General features: G+C 42.8%; 1 protein-coding gene across 1 annotated transcript; it reads right to left on the minus strand.

Annotated features, from left to right (window-relative positions):
- Positions 1–13,696: 13,696 nt before the first annotated feature.
- BDKRB1 (bradykinin receptor B1) lies at positions 13,697–14,818 on the minus strand. Its single transcript, XM_025215190.1, has one exon. It carries the CDS (start codon positions 14,816–14,818, stop codon positions 13,697–13,699), a length of 1,122 nt encoding a protein of 373 aa, XP_025070975.1.
- Positions 14,819–24,252: the final 9,434 nt, after the last annotated feature.

Below are 24,252 nucleotides of genomic sequence, written 5' to 3' on the forward strand. Positions count from 1 at the left end.
CTCTCCATTGCGCCTCCTTCCAGTACCACCACTGCCTGCCCCAAGCGCAGCCCGGCTTAGCCCTCTGCTGGGAAGAGCCCAGCACAGTCCTGGCCCCAGTCTGTAGCAGTAGTCCACCCTGCCCCACGTGCAGATCTGGGGTCACATGCCCCCCCCCCATGCTCTCTCAGAGTGCATACAGCGGCGGGAGCCACCCCTCCCCTCTCTGCTCCCCTTGGACAAGCTGTGGCTCCTTCCTGTGGTCTGCCCCACCCTGTCTGGGCAGCACCAGCACCTTCCCCTGCCCCTGCTCCAGCCCCAGTACTAGCCCCACTCCCTCCCTCACCATGGGGGCCTTGATCCCTCCCCCACCCCTTCCCCCACAACAGACTTACCAGCCAGGCACTGCTTTCCAGGCTGTGGGGCTGCATATCAGAATCAGATCAGTATCGACCAATATGGCTCCTTAAAAATCGGCCCCCAAAATCTCTATTGGTGCACCCCTATCTTTCTCATAAAGAGCCCGTCAGTTTGAAAATGCTAAAAAATGCTATAAATTAGTTGCATATGTAAGGAAAAAGAAAGCATTTATTTTGGTATTCTATATCATGTGTTATTACCAGAGTAATAAATAGTAATAAAGCTCAATAATAAATTACAGCAATAAATAAATAACAAATCACTGTACAATGATTCTGAAAAACTGATGATGATGATTTTGCTCCCTACATCAAAAATTGGTTTCCTGATTTATTCACATGCCATCCTGGAGGTGACTGAAACATTAATTAAAACAATATTTATAACTTTGCCTTATGTCCCATTTTTTTTCAGTTTTCATTGAAATGAGACTTTATAAATGAAAGAATGATTGTTCTATTTTTAATATTTTTTACACAGAAAATTTCAGCAAACAATGACAGGAAAATAACTTTATGCATCTTCTTTCTTTAGTTAGGGTGATGAGTATATTCATGCTACTGGCTTCTTCTGTGATGTAGGTGTTTTTTTGGGGGGGGGGGGAGGGGTTTGTTTTCTGTTAATGTAAAGTGGTGTTATTGTTGGAAGCTTCTGACTTGACAACAATGCTTTCAAATTTTTGGAGCGGATGATGTTTTTTCCAGTAACCTAATATTTTGGAATGTGTTTCATAAAACGCTGGAGAAGTGTTAGCGTCTACACTCATTCAGCTCCCCTTCACACCAGACATTGTTCAGATGAAAACTCAACTGTCTGGACTTTCTGTTTCTGGTAAACACAAACAAATGCTCAGTATTATAGCAGTAGTCTTGGACAAGCATAAATGACTCCCACATTTTGATTACTCAACTAAAAATGGAGATATCTCATGTGTCCTGAAGAAAAATCCAGAGGTATCCTATAAAAAATGAGCCTGTCTTCATAAAATCAGAGTATGTGGGCATGTTTCTAATAATTAGATAGAACAATTATAATCTGAAAAAGAATATACAACTGACCTGTTGTACAAAGGGGCACCTTTCACCATTGTGCCACAGAGATTGTAATCATACTTAAAAATTACTGTAGGCCAGGGGTGGGCAATTATTTTGGGTGGAGGGCTGCTTACTGAGTTTTGGCAAGCCATCAAGGGCTACATGACAGGCAGCCAGGGGCAGATAAATATTAATTTTCTAAATTTTTTAGATGGGCTAGGCAGAAAGTGCAGCAGTGTGATAGATCTGGAAGTGCAAATCTGGAAGAAAGTTTCAGATTCAGAATCTCCCATATATTTTATTTTGGGCTGAAACTGGGCCCTTGATTCCCATTATACTGGTAGGACCCCTTATTTAGAAATGACCAAATCATCCTTTGATTATGGAGACATTATGCTGTTTGAAATATCTATATAAATCATTATTATGTATAGTATAGTTTAAGGGTGTTCCATTTTTCCTATGGAGCAGCAGACAAATGGGTTAATAGTACATTTTTAAGGATGAAGTAAGTTGTTTACTTTTAAAGGGCCTGGTGACCTAAGTAAATGTTGAGAGTACAGACTCACAGATGCTTTGATCCGGCTAATAGTCTATGTACATACCAACCTGCTGCATTTCCAAACTTGTTTCATGCAGCACCTTAAAAATTCAGCTACCTCTGGGAGTTGGAGTTGGCATCAAACCCAAGGTAAACATGTTGTATAATGGTGAAATTAAATTTTGGCCAAAGACACTCTTCAAATAAATACCATGTGCCCCTACAGAATACAGAGAACTTGATTTTTAAAGGGCTGTGTGAAGTACTTGTATAATGCCACTAGTGAGGTACCTGGGTACCTCATGCCCTCTAAGTATGAGCCTCTAAACTGTGATGCTCAATACAGTTTTACAGAAGGAGAGCTGAGACCTATAACTAAGGCCCAGTTCCTCCACTGTTAAACCTTTCCCCATGTGTAACACAAGAATTACATGTCCCACCTAGGGTGTGATCCAAATCTACCCAGAGAGGCCCATAGTAATCCTGCTCTCTCAGACCACACCCAGAGAGCAATCCTAATTCCTTTTGCACAAATTGGTTGTTATTCTGACAATTGGCAGACTTTGCCAGTCCTACTTCAGCTAGGGAAGTACATGGCTCTTTCCTCTTTTTGCAGTGGAAACACCTACTCTGCTACATCATATAGTGATTTAGTAAGCTAGGCTTGGAAATCCAAGAGAGAAACAGAGGAAGAGCAATGGGTCTAGAAGGGGAACCTTCAAGAAGGGGTGTGACTATGGCCCAAGTGGGTACTTGCCTAGAAGGGAGGAAGAGAGATCTGGGTTTCGACCATATTCCAATGGAGTTCACACCTTTTATTCAATGCAAAACAAATAAAAATCATGGGAAGCACAGGTCCAAACCCCAATCTCCTTTGATCCAAGGCCAGCACCCTCCTCACTGATCCATAAAGTCATAATCCCTCTTGCCTGTTTTCCTTCTGGACTCACAATTCTTTTCCTGTTGGATTCCCACTGCTACAGCTTCAACAGGATCTTGTCTAGCCCATTGTCTTTGCTTGGAAGTGGCAGATGTGACTTCAGACTCCCTTGGCTGAGCCAGGACTCAAACCAGGGTCTTCCACTTTCTGGGCAAATGCCCCACCCCCAAGGCTTTTGGGCTGAAAGTTGGGAGTGCCCTCCTTCAGCCTCAGTTACTAACTCTGAAACTAAAGCTTTGGGACTTGCATGGAATGTAGATGCTTCCCAGGGAAGATTAGGATCACAGCTGAGCATAAGCAGAGGTAGAAATTTCAGTGGAGCCCTTTGGAAAAAATGCTCAGAAGGCCACAGGGGAAGTGCCTAAGGGATTTAGAGGTCCTTGTTGCTTTTTAGTTCTCCTGAAGGCTGGATTGGGATTGTATTTAGTGATTCAGATGCTTAAAGGGGTGTAAGTGTCTTATAGAGACATTTGACAGATGTGTGTTAGTCTAAAATTAAACGGAAAATCTGTGGTACTGCTGGGAATTGAAATGAGGTTTCCCAAGTTCCCGGGTAGCATCCTAACCAGCACACCATCCTTTCTGCCTTTCCTCTTGCTGAAAACAGGCCTTTGTTTTAAAAAAAAACTGATACGCAGTTTGACTGTGACAGGAGGCCAAAGGCCCGAGCTGGTACAGAATCTAAGCTTGTGGTTTTAGGGAATTGAGATGTTGCTTTGCATAATTGTTAGTTAGACCACTGAGCTGTCCCTTCAGGCTGTTGAAGTGGATGTATTCCATATATGCATAACGGAAGAAATTAGATTTTGATATGAACAAGTGAAGTGTGCATCTTTAATAAGCAGTATGGAACTTCAGTGTTACTCTTGATTCACAAAGACAGTTCAGTGAAGAAGTGCCATGAACTTTGGCATGTGGGAAACTTCAATTCTGACAGGCACAGCTTCACTAAATATAATTACCTTTCCTTGTCTTCCTTAGTTTCCAGTCATGCCCTGAAGATCCTTTTCCTTTATTTCTCTTGCCTTGTTTCATTCACTTTTGTGGTGTCAGGACACAAGCAGCATCTTTAGGACAAGCTTTAGAGATTTGCATATCACAGGAAACTTTCTAACCCTAGTAGCCCCCATATACGTGCACACACGTGCACCCTACCCGCCCCCCCAAACATACTGGTTTTCCCAATATTTTTCTGTCCCAGTCAGTTGTCTCTTCATCAGTATGGCTGACACCACTCTAGCCATGAAGTATAGCTTGACAGGACTCCTTTCAATGCCAAGCAAAGAAAGACACATACTTTCTCATAACCTTGCTTACAGGCCTAGAGAACAGAACTAGGGGGGATCATGGCAGAACAAAGCTCTGACCAGTCCCAGCTGTTTTTGTTTAATGCCATTTTGGCTTCTGTTCTTTCATGTCAGTTCATGGTTTCCTATGAAGAACCTTTCTAAAATATTCCAACTGTCTGCAGTTTAAGTTGTAGGCTCTGCCTTTTCCAGAGAGTCTGGTTCTTCAGCCCCAGGTATTCATGAAGATGGCTAATCCCCATGCACTACTTACTGATAGTTTTCTTCCTGTTGGCAGCATAGACTTGATCTACAGGCCACCTCATCTCCTCGTTCTAATTCTGGAGAGGGAGAGGATTCAGAGCAAGAATCTAAAGGAATTAATGCCAATGAGAAGAGCATTAATTTGCACGGTTATCTGCATAGTGACAGTGCTATGCAAAGTGGGCTTTCTCCAGGCATACCACCACCCATTTAGTTGCCCTGCTTTGGTTCAGATGTGTGGGCAGAATAGGAGGGTTTCCCTTATGCTTAACAGACTTCTCTCAAAAATGTTTTGACCCTGTGAGTACACCGCAACACTTAAAACACAGGAGAGATTTTCAGGTGCTTACTTCTACAGTACATTAGCTCCATAAAAAACAGCCCCTGGCAAGTCTCAACGTCAGAGTGTATATTATGTGTCTGCTGCGTGTGTTTTGCATCACACCATGCAGGAGCCTGCATCACAAAGCTGGCATTGAACCAACAGATAAAAATAAAGCAACTTTGGCAACAAGCCTCACTTTGAACTTCAGTGCTTCTGAGGGCTGGCAGTGTGTTTCAGACTCTCTACACTCAGACCCTTGACCTTTAGAAGTTTTCTTGCTGTTGGTGTAATACCAGTCTCTATGTCAGCTGCCTCAGGCCTTTTGAGTCAAGAACAAAATTTTGACTTTCATTTTCAAAGGTTACCTTTCTTCAAAACTTAAGCTAATAGGATTTTCCATTTACCCAACAGGAAATGATGCAGGTTTCTATTTCTTCATGACATACCTCAGAACAGTTAAACCATCCCACTTGCTACCATTTTTATGTTCTGCATCAAGGGTACCATTCCTCACAATTTTTATCCAACACTTCTATGGCTAACAAATTTCATAGTAAAAAAAATACAGTGAGCCGGAGTCTCCCCTTCCTTACACTGGCTTAAGCTGGTGTAGCTCCATTGACTTCAGCATCAGTTTAATGATGTGATGGAATAGAAAACAAAATCATCTTCCTCTGCTGTTGAAGCAAGATTCTCCACTGGTTCAGGTAGCTCCATTAACTGTGATTTAAACCTGCTGAGGCTAAGTACAGACAGTCAAAAAGCCTGAGGCTGAATTGATTAAGTCTTTGCAAGTTAGTCTAAGCTACAAAGATTGAACCAATAAGCAAATGAACTGACATTCACTTTTGATTCAGGAAATTGCAGCCACATGCCTACAGCGGCTCAGGCCAGAAGCCAAGGGGTACTACAGCACAGCTCTCTGGCACACAGCCAGCATGGACTGTGTATTCACTTCCTTTTTCTGCTGCCTCTGAGGTCTCTGGGATTTGCAGTCCACAATCACAGCAGCAGGACTCTGCAGGGTTACTCATTATGTCCTCTTCCTGCTTCCAGGTGCCTCTGGGATTTGTAGTTCCACAGTTGCAGCTAGTAGTAAGTAAGTAGGGCAGGGCAGCTCCATACTCAGGGGAAGGTGGTTTAACCCCCCTCCCTGGCCCCAGACCCCAGACCCTGGGCAGGGTTTGCTGGGGAGGTGGGAGGGGTAGTGAGCCAGTAAGTGAGGCCACTGACCCAGCCCTCACCGCTCCATCTAGGGATCAGAGGGGTGGGGCCAGCCCTGCTCTCTGAAGCAGACAGCACAGCCCAGCCCCAGAGCTAAAGCATGCTAGAATGGTGGGGGACTCTGATTTAACTTGAACCAGGAAGGGGTCTGGGATAGAAGTTTCCTAAACCAGTTTGACCTAAATCAGTTAATTCTGATACTACATTCAACCAGGTTTATTTTAAACCATTTTTAGCCATTTTGAAATTGGTATATATGCACTGAACTTCTGTTCTGTTACAGGTTTAAACCAGTTTCTGATCACTTAAACTGGTTTATGTGTAACTTCTGTCCCTAGCCTTAGTAACAGGGAAGTTCTGGCAGTAGGAAAAGGCATGCTTGAAGCTCTGGATTAAATGGCTTTGCTGATTATTATACCCATGCTGAGTGATGGATGAACTCTTTTCATTCCATAGCAGTCACATCACACTTCTCAGTGGTATTGTAAAAGTTTGGAAAGTTCTCTGAGGGAAATATTACAACAATCTTAGTATGTATTAATGGGACTATAAAGGTCATAGAATTGCACCCATTGTCTTCCTGGAAAAACACGATTAGTTTCACATGTTGGTGGCTTTTGTCTGCATGCATGAATATGATGAATGAGAAAAGAAATTGAGTTTGAGAAAGGAAACGTGATCCTTAATGTGTTTGAATTAACTATGAAAGGGGAGGATCTCTGGAACCTGTGGTGTAGAGCACTGCACCAGTGATTGAGGAAAGTATAGCTATTGTGAGCAATTCCGAGCAATTGCCTAGAAGGTGCCTTGTGTCCACAAGATTAAGGAGCCTTGGTGGTAAAGTAGGGCTTTTGCGACTTATTGCTCAACTAGATGTTTTGCTGACAACTTCCATTCTATCAGTCATATAATCTGCTTGACAACCAGGGAGCAGTGAGCATAGTCCTTCCGTTTTCATTTCCTTGTGATACGGTATTTAGCAGAATTCACAGATTCATTGGAATCTGACGGGTTGTGCTGTGAGCACTTCTCCTATGGCCTTGAATGTACAACCTCTGTGTTGTCAACTGTGCACCTTAGCACCCTTGCCACTCCATGCCCTTAGTAAATGTAGTGATCCCCCTTTAAATAGATTTCTTAGCACTACCTCTTAGCACCCACCATGGCTGCTGGAAGGTTTAAATGACTTGTTAGATTTGTGGATGTAATGAAGGCAGCTTGTTGAACCTTTTGGACAACCTGTGTAGCAGTGCTCTGGTGTGGAGTTTATTCCTCATTTGTCCCTATTAAGAGCTAGTGCTTCTCAGTGACTATCCCTGCCAGTCACAGCCTGACAAAGAGATCTAATCTTTTTCTAGAAAAAAGGTGAAGTGCAAGGAAAATGTCAAGGATCTAACGTGGCTCTTCACATGCAACCAGAGTCCTCACCTGGCAAGACCCCAGAGAAGGGTATTTGAGAAGGCCACAGGACTCAGGTGCCCCACATATTAAGTGCTCATCACTACCATGGACAGAAGTGCTTATGATGCAGCCCTGTCAGATTCCAAACAAATCTGTGAATTCTGCTAAATAGTAAATACCTTGCCACAAGGACATGAAAAAAGAAAGGAATGATCACCACCATGGGGACAGTCTCTCTTTGAAAGAGGCAAGGGTGGGGCCTATCCATCTGTGACTGAATGTATCCAGTAGCTGTTCTCCCCATAGAGTTATTCTAGTCTCCCTTCTAAACCTTTCAATTCCAATTATTAAGCTTATTTGTCTCAATAAAATCTGCAAGTCCTTCAGCATAATTATATATTTTGTAAATGATAGTTTTATGTCAGAATTCATTACACTATATGCAGCTCTGCTGTTACCAATATATTTCTTATCATTTAACCATATGCAGGAAAAGATGATTTCATGTCTTAGGAAAACTATTTATTTGTTCATATATAAATGGATAGATATGTTTTTCTTCAATACAAAAAAACTTGTGTGGATACACACATGCAGACATTGACACACACAAAAATACATAAAAGGAAAAATGAGTAGGTCTGCAAAGTCAAGCATTCAAAAGTTAGTATTTAGACTGTATCATAAACCAGCAAAACCTTAATTCTAGCATTTTCTTCAAGTTCTTGACTTGCAAGTTACTTTTTAATGTAGTTTTTTTTTTATGAGCAACTGCCTTAATGTTTTAAAAAAGCAAATGAAATACAGGCAGTGTCATTGCATGCTATCTTTCTCCCATGCTCATCTCCAACTCCTTGCCTAAATCCATAGCAGTTTTCCTCAGTACAGTATTTTGTCAGATTTGTCTCTCCTTCCCACAATTGTTCTCCATTGGTTCTTCATCTTTTTTTCCCAGCCAATCCCAGTCTCTTATCTTCACCTCAATTCCTTATTCATTTTTAGTGTTCCTCCTTCTCCCCTTTGCAATTTGCTTCCTGGCTTCTAATCTCCCTGTCCACTTGGTTCTCCTAGTCCTGGCCTTTCCTGTCTCTCTTGGATCTTGGGGTCCTTGCTCAGCCAAACACAGTCCCAGTTTCTCTCCTCCTAGTTAAGTTCCAGACTTACCCAATTGACTCCCTTCCAAGCCCTCTAGTCTACCTTTTGTACTCCTTTCCTTCAAATCACGTATCTTTCTTTTCTGTGGTCTTGGATGCCAGCAAAGGGTCATTGAGTCTGTCTTTCTTGTGCTCACTGCTTTGAATTGAGTACCTGGCTCTGCTCCAATCTAGAACATTAATTACAAGAAAAATCTGGTTTTGCCTCTGTAGCCAGGGGGAATGTGTTCAGTCATCCGTGACGAGTCGTGAGGGAATGCAGCATGCTCAGTCACTCTTGTAAAGAGGGAACTTGTATGGTCCAGTCAACACTGGGTGCTGGGAGGGACTTGAGTGTGCTCACTTAGGTGAGATTCTTCAGAGGTTTTAGCTGTTATACTTCATAGAGGTTATGTAAACTTCCCACCCCAACCAAAAGGCCTGCAAATTGACTAAATTTGGATTTTTTTTTTTACAGGGATGCAGTGATGTAATTTTTCAAAAGACTTTATTAAAAGAACAAAACAATATGTACTTTTTTCTTTCCCGAGTCTCATTCTGAGAAGTTGCTAGGCGAGGTGGAAGGAAAGAGGTGAAGTAGACACTTGGCATGGACAATGGCAGTCTGAACAATTCATGTTTAGTTATAAGCAGTTATGACCCTGGTTTTATAATGGCAAATATCAGGCCACCAGCCCTCCCTATAATTCTGTTTTATAGGTATGCATCCTAATTGTTTAAATTAATTCTACTGGTAAGTGTATTATTGTTATTATTACTAGCCAATTGCCCATCAGGAATTTGCGAATTGCCCTGCTGTCCCCTCCGTTCCCTTTGGCCAGTACCCCATGCCACCGCTACCTGCAGAGAGCAGAGGGGGAGAGGGGGCAAGGCCAGCAGCGCTGGCCTTACTCTCCCACTCCAGCCACTCTGTCCCTGCCATCATGGTAGCACGCTGCCACCACTGCCTCCTGTCCAGAATGCTCTTGGACAACTAATCAGAATGAGAATAAAGTGTTACGGCCAGACAGACCAAGGCTTTTATATTATGATTAGTAGTAGTAGTAGTAGTAGTAGTAGTAGTGCCTGGAAACCCTATTCATGGATGTGGTGAACACAGGAAAAAAGGGCAGCACTTGCCCCTGAGCTCTTACAAGTGATGTATAAGACAAGACACAACAGGTTGATATGGAAGGATGGAGAGGAATACAGTGAAACAGTGATAGACAATATTATTGGTACACCAGTTGCCCACATGCTATCAAGTTGGTTTTTGAGGGGAGGGAGGTGTTAGTAGGTATCATGGAAAAGGGGACCTTAAGGGGGATGTTTTGCAGCTGTTTCTGTGGAGCTCCTCCCAAGTGTGATGAGTAGCAGCACAATAAACACAAAGCACATCTGTTTGAAGATGTAACAAATGGAAGAATGGCAATATTGGTGACTTGGAGATGGGAGCTCACATTTCAATACTGAGGGATGAGTTGTGACAGATAGGGGTAAGAGTTTAGGTGGCTTGTGTTATGAGTTTGGGAGAATGTGAGGTAACATGGCCACTACTAGAATAGACACTATAGGTTTATAGCAGTCCTGCCCAAAAGAATGTGGTATTTTAGGATTTAAGATTTCTATTCAGCTTACGTAGTATAAAGCCCACCCCTGTGTGCTTCTTTCTTCCTCAGTTCCTTTTCACATACAATCTTCAAACAAAGAATTCTTTCCCTGCTGGCACAATTGTGGCTACCTCTCTGTGCACACTTTCAGTTTACCTTTTCTTCACATTTAATGCTTATTTGGATATTAGCAAATTGGATAACTTTTTAGCTGCTGGATATTGGATAACTTTTTAGCTGCTATGTCACAGCAATGCACTATAATGAGGAAGCACATTGCTACGGTGATGTACCTGGCATCATGGCTTGTGACCACCAATGCTACATTGTCATAGCACATTGCCATGGCGATGTAGCATCATGTGTAGATGCACCCAGTATATGATAGCTGTAGACATCTGAAGCATAATTGAAGCATTCATTAAAGCCTTTAACACATGCTTACTGAGGTTATTGGAGATTATGCCCAAAATTAATCACTGTTTGTGTTTAAATAAATAAAACTATCCCCTAAGTTGTGTATGTGCATTCATATGTGCAACAGTAGGTCAGGCAGAAAGGACATAATTTGCTTGCCTTTTAAGGTCCCCAAGCACATATCTCCGCAATTTTTTTCAGTTTCAGTCTCCTTCTATGGTTCTAAATGCATAATCGTCCCTTTTTATTTTTAACCAAACACATTGTGCATTATGTTTTGGGTGGACCATAAGCATATTTTTACTCTCTGATGACTCACTGGAATAAAAGTTCATTTGGCATAGATTAATTCACAAACTTATCTAAAAAACACAACACAAAATGAGCATTTCATGATCTCTTAACCCAGTCTGGTAAGGCAGTAGTTTTTTGTTATGTGTAGCCTCTTCCAACCTTTTCCAACAGGTTTTCCTTGCTCAAAAGTGTCTGTAGGAAATTTTATTAAGATCAGAGTAAATACAGACATTAGACCAAGACAGTAGGGGTATGCCAGCAGATCTATTTTACCAAGGAAAGAGCAGGTTGGGTTTCTCTGGGCTGACTTCCTTCTGGTCCACTCTAGATACAGGGAAAGAAAGGAAAAGGTTGTTATTCTGTCCACCCTTATAGGAGATCTTAATATTTATATTTGTAAAATAGCTAAGTACAGTATTCCAGTCACAGATAAGGTCCCAATATGTAAGGTGCTGTATAAATACAGGCTGTGGGGAAGGGAGGTTCTTAGTTTCTTGGTAAAGAGTAAGGGGCAGCAGGTTCAATAAACAGGGAGTGCAAGGCAACCATGAGATAGAAATATGTTGGGTTTTTTTCACTTTGCTTTGTAAGTGCATACTGAGGGCTCTTGGTGCCTTTACAATATATTAAAATGTACAGTAAAACAGGTACAGTCCTTTTCCAGGTAAAAGTTGTATGGAGAAAACCAAAAGAATCCTTGTTTAAATGAGGTGTCTTTTAGCATGCTGACACAGTCACAGTGTTAGCCCTTTAGATGGTATATATCCATGTAGCTCCAGGGATGCAAATTGAGCTTATTTATAACAGATTTACATGGGAATATTTGTATTAAACATGTTATAACTTTTGGTATTGCCAAAAGTATTACTAAGACAATGACACTTTGCTATGGCCTCTTTCTGTAAGTGCCATCAAGTTTTTTTTTTTTACCTGTATTATAACACAGCTGCATTTCAAGTGTTCTGTGTGATAACTTTTTGAACTCCTTATCAACTCTTGGAACATCCCAGATTGCCTTTGATCCTTAGCTCATGATAGGCTTAAAATTCTATTAATTTTGTCTTCCCATGAACAATCTATAGAATTTAGAGGCTTTCGTCCACATTGCTGACTATATAGATTTAATAGATTTCATAGACATTAGGGCTGGAAGGGACCTCGGAAGATCATCGAGTCCAGCCCCCTGCCCAAGGGGCAGGAAGTCAGCTGGGGTCATAGGATGATCCCAGCAAGATAAGCATCCAAATTTCTCTTGAAGGCATTCAATGTAGGTGCTTGAACCACCTCCGGTGGCAGGCTATTCCAGACCTTGGAGGCTCAGACAGTGAAGAAATTCTTTCTTATGTCCAGCCTGAAATGGTCTTGCTGGAATTTATAACTGTTCGACCTTGTCATCCCTAGGGACACTGTGGTGAACAATTGTTCTCCCAGATCCAGGTGAACACCACTGATAAACTTATAGGTGGCCATCAGATCACCCTGAGCCTGCGCTTTTCCAGGCTAAAGAGTCCCATAGCTCTCAGCCTGTTTCGTAAGGTCTGTTTTCCTGACCTCTGATCATGCACGTGGCTCTCATCTGCACTCTCTCAAGCATCTTCACATCCTTTTTGAATTGAGGAGCCCAAAACTGGATGCAGTACTCCAGCTGCGGCCTCACCAAGGCTGAGTACAGTGGGAAGATGATGTCCTGGGATTTGCTTGAGAAGCATCTATGGATGCAAGCCAGTATTTTGCTCACTTTACTGGCCACAGCATCACATTGAAGGCTCATATTCATCTTGTGGTCAATCATGACCCCCAAATCCCTTTCATCCGTAGTGCTAACCAGTGTAGCACTTCCGAGCCTATAAGGACACTGCAGGTTTTTCCTACCAAGGTGAAGAACCTTTCATTTTTTGGTGTTAAACACCATCAGGTACTCATCCACCCATTTCTTGAGCCTGTCAAGGTCAGCCTGGATCACCCTCCTGTCCTCAGGTGTGGATGCTTTACTGCAGAGTTTGGTATCATCGGTGAACTTGGCCAGTCTGCTTCTGATACCAATGTCCACATCATTAATGAAGATGTTGAACAATATAGGTCCAAGGACAGAGCCTTGGGGGACCCCACTGGTCACAGAGCACCATGATGATTGACTTCTGTCAACCACCACCCTCTGGGTCTGACCACGGAGCCAATTCCCCAGCCAGCGGATCGTGGTGGGCCCAAGGCCGTAGTTGGCCAGTTTTGCCAAGAGGTGATCATGGGATACCAGATCTAAGGCTTTTCTGAAGTCAAGATATATGACATCAATCTCTTCTCCCTTGTCCAGGTGATAGGTCACCTGGTCATAAAAGGAGATAAGATTGGTCAAGCATGACCTACCCGCAACAAACCCGTGCTGGCTATCCCTCAGGATGTTGCCGTCGGCCAGTCTGTTGAGAATGGTCTCTTTGATAATCTTTTTTAAGATCTTCCCCGGGATAGAGGTCTGGCTGATGGGCCTGTAGTTTGCAGGATCCACTTTCCTCCCTTTCTTGAAGAATATACCCTGGCCAGAGATGATTTTAAGAAGGCATCTTTCTGATATCTGCTTTCATGCAGGATTTCCTTTAGTCTGAATCTGTGTCAATTACCCCTGTGGTGAAAATGTAGCTTTATGCATTTGAATGCAATGCATATCAACTGCAAAACAAACTCTGGGACAAATAAGTAGCCAAGTTGATTTACTTTAATAAATATGCATTCTACAATTACAGGCAAAACTAATCCAATATTCTTCATGTGAATCTTCCTTATTGTCTTTGAAATCAGTGGTGATACCACAATCCAACAGGAACGGAAGGTCCTTATGTTAAAATAACTTGTTTCAAGCCAGAAGTAAAATATGAGGATCTCTCTCTTGGTGCCATGCATTGTAAAGGATATCCACTGGGAAAAAACTGTGTATAAACTTTGAAAGTCTTCTCCCTGAAGTATTTCCCAAAAAATACATAAATCACAGGGTTAAGACAACTGTTGGTAAAAGCAAGGTAAGAAGTAAATTGGCTCCCAAAATTGATCAGCTCTTCCCAGAAACAGCCTTTCACAGCTTTCATTCTGAATAAGAAATCAAGGAACAGGAAAAAATGGCAGGGAGCCCAGCAGAGAAGAAATGTCAGCACCACTGTGAAGATCAACATGGTGGCTTTTGTGTTTGTGTGGTCCTTTGATATCTTTGTTTTGAGTTTTGCTTGACTTCGCTTGTTTTCTCGTAGAGAACGAACTATCTGGCAATTAAATACTATGATTGCTATTGATGGTATTACAAATCCCAGGGCATTTAATGTCAGGCGATCGGCTGTCTCCCATGATTCACTAGGGAAGGCTAGGATGCAAGCTGAGATATTCAAGTTCTGCACATGTTTCACAGAGCGAAACATAAATGTTGGGATGCTCATAACAATTCCAAATCCCCAAATGAGCAGGCACATCACTTTGGCCTGTGCATTGCTTCGTTTTCCTCGGCTGGTCAGAGTGTGAGCAAAAGCTAAGTAGCGGTCCACACTGATGGCCACTAGCAAGTAGATGCTCGTGTACATGTTTAGCTTGATAGATGCATTGGTGATACGACAAAGGAAGTTCGTGAAAGGCCAGTTATATTCATTCCTGATGTTCTCAGCCCAGAAAGGGAAGCATGCAAGGAAAATCAGGTCAGCAGCTGCTAGATTCACAAAGTAGATTTCAGCCACATTCAAGCGGCCCTTGTATAGTAAAAAAACAGAGAAAACAAATATATTTCCCAATGTACCTATAATACAAACTATATTGATGTATGTCGGCATAACTTGGTATACCACATCCCACCATTCCTTCAGATCTGGGCAGAGGGTTGAATTGCTCGGGCTGCTGGTTTCATTTGAGGACAGGGGTGGTGGACTCCATGTAGCCATTTGTTTTATTCTGAAATAAACAATAGAGATGAATGTCATTGACCTGGTGTATTAGAACCATGCTTTGAGCATATTCTTTGTCTTGTTAAAATAGAGGTAGGAAATTCTGGAAGCTTGCTCTGCCTAGTGTCTTATTTTCCTTTGCAAATTCTTGTGTGTCCATTTTTTTCAGTCTGAATGTGTGCATGATTCAGGCAAGACGGGGGGAGGGAGGGTAATTCTGAAACCTTATTCCCGATACTGAAAAAAATAACTTTGTGCAAATCAGTGAAACTTCCTTTGTTACTGATATTATTTTAAGAGGGACAACAGAAGAAAAGGGCCCATTTACTTCATGCCTCTATTTCTGTCTCTCCTTGTCTGATAGCATGAACCAACATGGTAATGATTCAGAAAAGAGCCCACCATTATAGACTAAGGTGGGCTCACCTCAGCCCATTAGCAGAATCCCAGCTGCTACAAACAAAGCTGAGAATTAGTAGAGTCTCTTTGCCTACGTGTGTGTCCCTAGGAGCTTCTCTCTTTTATTTTTAACTTAGTAAGGAAGATGCTGGAAGGCTGACACTGGACACGAGGGTCTGCCCACATTTTAGAGTTTTCTCAGACAAGAATTGCTTGGTCTTGCCAGTAGGTCTCATCCTTTCTTTAAGAGATGGGGCCCGATTCTGCATCTACCTGGAGTCAGCAGTGCAAAGGACCCATAAACAGTAGCTCTCTTCACAAAGGAATACCCCAAATGTAGAGATTTCCTTGGAGAATAGGGAACACTGAACTGAATCTATGGTTGTCCCCCTTGCAGCACAGCCTGGGGTCCCTTTGGGTATGGACCAGAGCACTGTGCAGAGTTTCCTGATCTAGCTCTGTGAGCTGCCATCTGAATTAGAAGCATTTTAGTCATGTTCACGTGGTGCTTCACCTGGGCTAATTAAATTTGCTCAGAAACAGGATAGTGAGAACACACCTCTTCAGGTCAGGAGCAAGAGATAGCTTTGTGGGGCTTGTCATGGCACTGCCTTGCACTGTGTAGACATATCCTCAGAAAGGGCCACTACAACCAGCTGTACATTACTGCAGTCCTAAAGCTACAGTAATTTATGCTGGGTGCGAGGCAGATTGTACCATTGTGTCTCTCTATACCACAAGGCAGAACCAGCCTTTCATGCATTCCTAGGCTCCTTCCCTTGTGCTATTCCAGTGCTGGGTATAGCTCTGGGAGGATGGGGCTACTTTCCCTCACTGTAAGGGCATGGTTCAATCTGTGTGTCAGATCTTTGTTTGGCCCTCACTTTGCTTCCTTCACACATTTGTGCCTATTCCACGCTTAAGGGAGCACTAGTAAAATGTATCTCCCAAAATGAATATCCCAGTCAACTGCCCTCTGACAAATGAGCATAGAGATGGCCAACAGCAGACATAGTAAGAGGATACCATCCCCCTCACTCCCACCAAACTTCAACTTTGCTTCTCTTCAAATCCCTAGGAGGGAGGGTGAATCTTGCAGTTTTCCTCCATGCTCTATAGGATCTGAGGGCAAGATCCAAAGCAGGTTCTTCCTGCTTATATGTGTTGCAGTGTAAGAGCGTCTACTCAGCTCTGCTATAGTACTTTGTCAGGGGGAGAGACACCATTTCTCAAAAACTCAGGTTCTGAACTACTGAGGCTTTTACAGGAATGCTTTATCTTTACCTGGCAACTTGGCTTACAGGCAGCCTCCAACCTCAAATGGCATTTCTAAAGCACAGGCTACCTAACTCCCAGTCTCTCCAAGGTATCAGGCCTTGTAACACACCCAAATGCCTTCTGTACCCCACATTAATACAGACCACATCATCATTGGACTGAATAACACAGATTATAACATCCAAGGGTCATTCACTTGCAACTCCACTTATGTCATATTATGCCATCACCTGCTTACAGCGCACCTCTGCTGTCTGCTATGTGACAGAATAAATGAAGACTGATCTGATATCAGCTGCAGAAAGACACACGAACTTGTGGGAGAACACTTCAAGCTCTCTGGGCACTCATCACTGACCTGTAGGTGGCTCTTCTTAGGCAGCAAACTTTTACAAATCATTTTGAGAGGAAAACTGTGAAGTAAGAAATTATCCACAGACTAAAATGTGTAAAATATGGTTCAAACAGGGATGGTGGACTCTTATCCCATTACCTGGGTTAACTTTGCTTACTCCTCTGTTCTTATGGGTTTGCTTGTCTCTTCCAGCACTGCCCCCACTCCCCACACAGGCATTCCCTTGTCTTTTGTATTCTGATTCCTCTCCCATTCTTGTACTCTGCATCCTGCACATCCTTTCACAGCATCTGATGAAAGGAACTTTAACCCATGAAAGCTTATGCTATGCAGTATATATTAGAGCTGTGCAGAACTTTGGTCGCTGATTCGATTTGGTGGAGGTTCAGCCCAGTTCGGCGGCCAAATCTCTGAATGCAAATAGAATCAGGAGACCGTTTAATTTCTCCGAAATGAAATTTGGAGAGAATCAGAAAGATTCGATGGTTTGGACATACACAGCTTTAAATGTCGTTTCTACATACCTCAAGGTACCAGGCGGCTCGTGCTGAGATGGTGGGGTGGATGGAGCATCCTAGAGGAGCATGGGAGGGTCCCCAGCACATTCGGCGGTGGACCCAGAAGTGGGCTGGAAGCACTTCCCCCGCCCCCTGGCTTGGCAACTGGTGCCTCTTGGGTCTGGGGGGCACCCAGGGTCCCCCTGTGGCCAATCGCTGAGCTGGGGTGGTGCAGGGGGACGGGGTTCCCCTATGCGCTTGGTGGCGGATTCAGAAGTGGACTGGAAATACTTCTGGTCTATTGCTGGGTCTGCTGCTGAGCACGCAGGGACCACCCCTGGCCCGGGCTCCTGTGGGATGCTCCATCTGCCACAGCATTGCAGCATTCATGAGCCATGTCTGGTACCTTGAGGTATGTAGAAAAAACATTTCACCCTGTGTCTGTGGCTGAATCGCTGATTCTCTGAATTAGCATCGAATCTTCAGATTCGGATTCAGCCGAATCGAATCGGAGACAGTGATCCAAATCAATGAATCGAAACACTGTCCTCCAATTTGGGCCGAATCTGAATCTGAACCAAATATGGTTTGTTTCGCACACCCCTAATATACGTGTGTGTGTGTGTGTACATGTGCGCACTATGCTATATATATACACACGCACACACACACACACACACACATATAGCATATATATGTCTTATATATGCTTATGTTATATATATTAAATACATATAATTAATTTCTATTTTGGTTAGTCTATAAGGTGCAAATCTACCCTGCCTTCAACTTAATGACAGGCAATGGAAAAAACCTAAAGCACTCTTGCTATGCATTTCCTATATGAACTTACACCTCATTGCCAGGCAGCTGCTTTCTGTTGTGGTTTTAGTTTCCTGTTGGTCTTATGACATTCCCAAAATACAATGTATTGCAACAATTAAGATCAGATTATGGTGATTTAACCTCAAACCTGTTGTGCTGGGGCAATACTTTGTACATCAACCCTGAAGAAAGCAAAGACCAATTTTTGTGCTTCCTGCACTGTCATGGGTGAGACCTTTACAAAAATCTAAAAGTCATAACTGGTCAGCCCTTGTGTAAACTTTCCATTCTTGCTATTGCAGTGATGTCCCTTTTCCCAAACCCTGAAGATTTATAAAGGCAAAGCTTGAAAAGAAGGCATTTAGGGGGCATTGTTCATCTAACTAAGATTTATACGGGTTCTCTCACCGTAGTGGACACCTTGTACTCTCTAACTAATTTATCCTTGCAGTACTGCTGTGCATTAGCAAAGTGTTATTGTTCCTCTGGCAAATGAGGATCTAAGACCCTAAAGGTTTGGTTTCACCACAGAGTTAACTGAAGAGTTGCCCCTAACTTGAATGCCATCTACAGACACATGCCTTAACTCAAACTGGTTGGCTTGCCAGGCTGTAGGTCAGGTTACTACACACACTTCATTTTGCCCTGCAGAGGCATACCTGAACCTGAACACTCCAGGCACCTCGACTACTATTTTGCTGATGCGAGAGCCCGGGGGTGGCCAACGCACAGCACGCATGCCACAAGTGGCACAGACAGCTGCAGGGTGTGACATGCGAGCTCCAGGGAGGTGGTAGAGTGGAGGTGGGGGGCTTGAGCCTCCAGCCACATGGAGTGGAGTGGGAGGCAAGGCACTGTGGTGAGAGAAGGTGTCACCACCAAGATCCAGTTTAACCTTTACTGGTTCTGCAACCATTACTGAATGCCCCCACCCTGCATAAAACTTTCTCCCTATATAAAATTGCAGAAGTTGCAGGGCTAAGAAAGGGTTAACTTGGGTCTTGGTGGTGGCACTTCTCTCACAGCAGCATCCTGCCCCTGCTCTGCTCCACATGGCTGAAGAATTGAGTCCCCCTGCCTCTATTCGGGCACCCCAGGGTGCAAACTCTATCAAGTACACCTCTGGGGGAAGGGGCAGGGGAGTGGAGTGGAGTGGAGATCAAAGCATCACTCAGGAAAGGGCTGAGGTTTAACTGGCAGCACACCTGCCAAAAAGTTTGATCACCATTGATCTAGCCAATCCAGGCTAACCTGAGAAGAGCTAATTCTTTAGTGAAAATGTAACCAGAAATAAATTAAATGATTGCTCCAAGGTTGCATGGGAAGCTGGGGCTGGGGTACAGCAGAATTTGAACCTGGGTGTTCTACAGCCCAGACTTTCACCGTAGTCCTTGGCCACCCTTTATCTCAAGACAGCTCCTGCGGGTGCCACAGAGATGGCCAAAAAAACTTGTTAAAGGAAATCACAAAGGAAAATGAAGTAATATTTCAAAGGAAAATAATGTATATATGCACAAAAATGTTGCAAAAGTTTCTCTGAAACTATATAGTTTGACTAAAATTGGAGAAAATATTTTGCTTATTTTCCATACTTCTGTGTTTTCTTATTATGTCTGGGTATCCATTCATATCGATCAACCACCAAATCATTCACCATGGCTACTGAATAGCTGCAGGAAAATAACTTTTTGTCCCAGCTGAGATTTGATCCAAAGCTGCACTTAATTTCATATCCCATTATCAATTGTCTGGGATCTGCAGTTTCTGAAGCCCCAGGGTAACTAAGAAAAGCAGCTCAGATGCGTTCAAGTCTGCTTAACAAGGAATAGCTGCTGGAACCAGTACAAGTTACAATATTTGTTTAAATTTTAAAATCTCCAGTTGTTCCTTTGACAGAGAATGCAATGCATTTTAAGCTTTGCTCCACTCCTCTTTCTTCAAATGTAACTTTCTAAATCTGTTATTCATTTTGAATATTCAGTGCTAATGGACCGTTAGTCAGATGCATGACATGAGTTAGAATATTTAATGCTATCTTCTTTACAGATAAAAATAAGATGTACACTAGCCAATGACTCTGGCTAGTGTGAACTCAATTCTAGAGACATTTTAGGTCCAGCAAGGTTATTACTTATCAAGGTAGCTCATTTGGGCTTGTTCTTTGCAGACACTCTGTGCGTATGGTCTGAATTCCAGGCTGTGTAGTCTAGGAGTAGTCTTGTAAGGAACACACTTTAAAGATCAGGCAAGCACACATTAATTGTCTAAGTATTTTCTATCACATAAGAAAATTAACCATGATAATTAAAAAGTGACTGTTGGAACAGAGAAAACAGCATCATTTTTCTAGTATGTGCTGGAGAAGTGACAACACCAAACAATACCCCTTTTTAGAAATGGTTTTTATAGAAGATAAGATATTTTAAAATAACATACCAGTTCCGTGTCCTTTGTGTTATCTTTGAGATTTTAAATGCAAAAATAGTTGGCACATGATTTACCATGCAAAAAATGAGAGAGTTCAAGCCTTCTTCATGATGACCATCTTCCTCTGCTGTCTGAGTTTTCCACTGGAGACAAACTGAACTCTGGAATGGAGATTTGACTTGTCCAAGTCTCAGCTGTAGTAATGCCTAAAGCATGTGAAAAAAGTCATTCTCCTAGTGAAATGATGTAAGCTTTGGTCCATAGTAACTCTCGGTGTGTGAGGTCTATCTACAGATCTGTGGCAATTCTAAGTTTAACTGTGTGGGTCATGGGTACTGCAATAATGAATAATACCACCACCTATTCCTAATTGCTTTTTCAGGCTAGTGTAGAGAAAACAGAACTTCCTCTGCATTGCCTCTGTCCCATAACAAGGGACACAGCTCAGTGTCTGCTTGTACAGGGAAACTGGGAACCAGGGGGAAGGAGACTTCCGCTTATGTAGCATCCCACATGATAGAATAATTAGAGCCCAAACTTGATGGCAGGACAAAGAATGACTGTGCAGACAAGCTTCATCTCTGTCATCCCTACAACAATGGTTGCCCAAGATTTCTCAATCTCTCTTTATATCCAACATCTGTTCACCTCATTTGTGCACCTTACAGAAGTTACTAGCTTTTGCTTCTCTGCGTCTCCCACGGAAGTCTTCTCCAGTACCCTGGAAGCTTTGTGTTATTTGCCCATGCACCCATGCACAAGGAGATCTTTGCATCCCTCGATTTCCCACATCTCCCCACTTCCATGCAAGGGGCTTTCCCTCCCTCAAGCAATGGGTATTTATGACTCCTCTTTGTCTCTCCCCCTCACAAAGGCAATTTGACTAGAAGACAAGGGTGAAGAATGAAACTGGTAACCAATGTCTGTTGTAAGCTCTCTCCATCATGGCATAAGCTTTGAGGAGGTAATATCTGTAGGAACATGTCTCTACTGTGCTCTTTCTCCTAGGAGGAAGAGAGGGACTGAGGAAAGAATTGCTACTGCTAACAGCAGTACAACCTCCAAAACTAATACAGCTTCCACCTCTCCTCTAAACCAGCCTCACAATTACCCTGGGAAGCTGCCAGAAGCTGGGAAGATATTTCCCTTGCCCCCTTAAAAATCAAACTTGTCCTGCCACTCTCAAGCTCTATGGAAACCCTGCCAGGCTCAGAGGACTAGGGTTAGGTCAAGAGAACGGGGAAGCAGAGCTGGTTGGGCTCTACCAGACTCTTCCTAGCCCCTTGCTGTGAGGGAAACATGGTACCAATGAATACTGCCCATTTCTATACCCCCAATAAGGACCTTTAGGAGGATCCTAGGAGTAGTCATGATTCCAGCTCCTGCAGTGGGAAGGATGAACCCTTCATTTTCCTGTGCACCCACTTCATCTTTCCTCTCTGCAGCCTGAAGAATTCATAGTGTTTTCCTTTCTACTAACACCAGGGTCTTGTTCTGATGCCAGTGACTCTCCTCTACTGAATGTTAACAGATATTCAGGCCTTGTAGGTTGGCTTCTCATGGGAGGAAAAATCATCATTATGGAGTGCTATGGAAAAATATAAAGAGCAAAACTGACAAGAACATGGCATGGCTTTCTAACATGGAACATTTGCTTGGTTGCTGAAAAAAAGGTGCCTATCTAATTCAAGGCTGTCCAACTTCTAGGTAGCTGGGGGCTGCACACAGCACAGGCCACAGACCTGGGGACCGCAAGCCACATAGGCTGCAGCACAAGTATCTCTGCTCCCTCTTACTTTGGCTGTGCATGCAACCAACCTGCAAGTTGCCTGGTTCCTTCTTGCCATGAATGCAGCATGAATATCCCAGCTGTCTCCCCAGTGCATGCATAACATGGGCACTCCCATCCCCTTCCACTATGCCATCCTGCCCCAAGGCGTGGGGCAGGAAACAGAAGCTGGAGAAGGGAGGGGGAGCTCGAGGAATCTGGCTGCCACGGTAGGAACAACTGTTGGGGGAGTGGCGGCTGAGCGGGAGCTTGCAGGCTGCTTGCTGACCCTTTGGGGGCTGCCAGTTGGACAACCCTTATCTAACTGTATCATTTGATGATGTTTGACATACCAATAGGAAGTGTGAGCACCATTTAGAGAGCATTCCCTCCCTGCACCACAATTTTTAATCCTATGTTTAGTGAAGAGTATCTGGCACTACTTTAGATGAAATGTGGGCTTCTCCCATTGTTCACTAAAGTCCATGTCAGCCTTTCCATTCACTTGAAAGGGGTTGTCTTCTGACAGTGGCTAGTCATTGACCCTGCCAGATGCTGGCGCTTTTCTGTGTATACATCCTTCAACTAGTTTATCCCCATGTTAATGAACAGTGGGATAACCACGCACATTTCCCACCCTTGTGGCTTTCTGCTTAGTGTTGAGACACTTCACAGGTCTCTGACCCTACCGTCAGTCAACCAGGATTTAACTGGCCGTACCATTATTGGGCACTTCTCAACCCTTTGTGAACTGGACAGGATCGCTATGCCTCAAACCTATACCAATGGGGCCTTGTCCTACATTGCTGACTCATGTCCATTTACAATGATACCTGGTGGCCTTCAAGCTCTTCACACTGGTGATGACATAGCCTTAAGATGGCTGAAACAATATGCCGAAACCACATATGCTAAATGAATAGATTTTTAAATAAAATGTTTAGATTGTTTCAAATTGAAAAAAGTTAAGTTTTTAAAATGTACAGTAGTTGTATTAATTAAAAAAAACCTTTAAAAAGTTCAAACAAAATGTTTCATTTGACTCAAATTTTTTCCAACTTTTTTGGTTTGCAAGAATATTTGCATAGTTTTCATTTGGGGCTGATCTGAAACAGGATGTGTTTTGTTGTCTTCTGGAACTTGCAATGAATTGAAATATCTATTATTTCTACAGTTCTAATCATCATTTTGTTAACATCTACGATCACATCCCACTATGAGTCACCAAGGTAAGAAGAACGCACCAGGAGGCTGTCGTCATGGACTTTTCATAAATTCCTCTTCATTTACGCTAATGCATTTTTGTGTCTAGTCATTTTTTATATCATAAGACACTTGAGTAATAACAAGATGTCTAATTTTAAATGGATTTAAAGCCTGTTGGAGTTGAGCTTGGACAAGAATCTGTGTCGGAGAGCCGCCAGCTCACATAGCTGCTTACACATTTGGTTACAGATTGCAGCTGTTCTTGGAAGTTTTTCTGCTTTATTGATTAAAAAAACCTTGTTCCCTAAAATTCATTACTTTAAATGGATGAAAGAACTGATTGTTCCCTCTCCTCTCCTTTCCCATGATTTTTATAGTAATTATTAGAATTTTTGCCTGAGGATGAAACAGATTTCAGTAAAAGATTCAAAATGACACCCACTGATCCATGAAAGGTCATAAATGGGAAATAATAATGCTTAGCTATTTAATGTAGTGATTTACAAGCATTAATTAATTGATTATAATGGCACCTCAATGAGGTAATAAGTAAACATATTCTCTTTATTTTCCTGATATAGAAAAAAGTGGGGGATGAAAGAGAGGTTGTAGGACTGGCCCAAGGGTCACAAGATTCACAGATTCATAGATGCCAGGGTCAGAAGGGACCTCAACAGATCATTGCGTTCAACCCCCTGCCTAGGCAGGAAAGAGT

This window comes from Alligator sinensis, unplaced genomic scaffold (genome assembly GCF_000455745.1).
Source record: "Alligator sinensis unplaced genomic scaffold, ASM45574v1 scaffold47_1, whole genome shotgun sequence".
NCBI lineage: Eukaryota > Metazoa > Chordata > Crocodylia > Alligatoridae > Alligator > Alligator sinensis.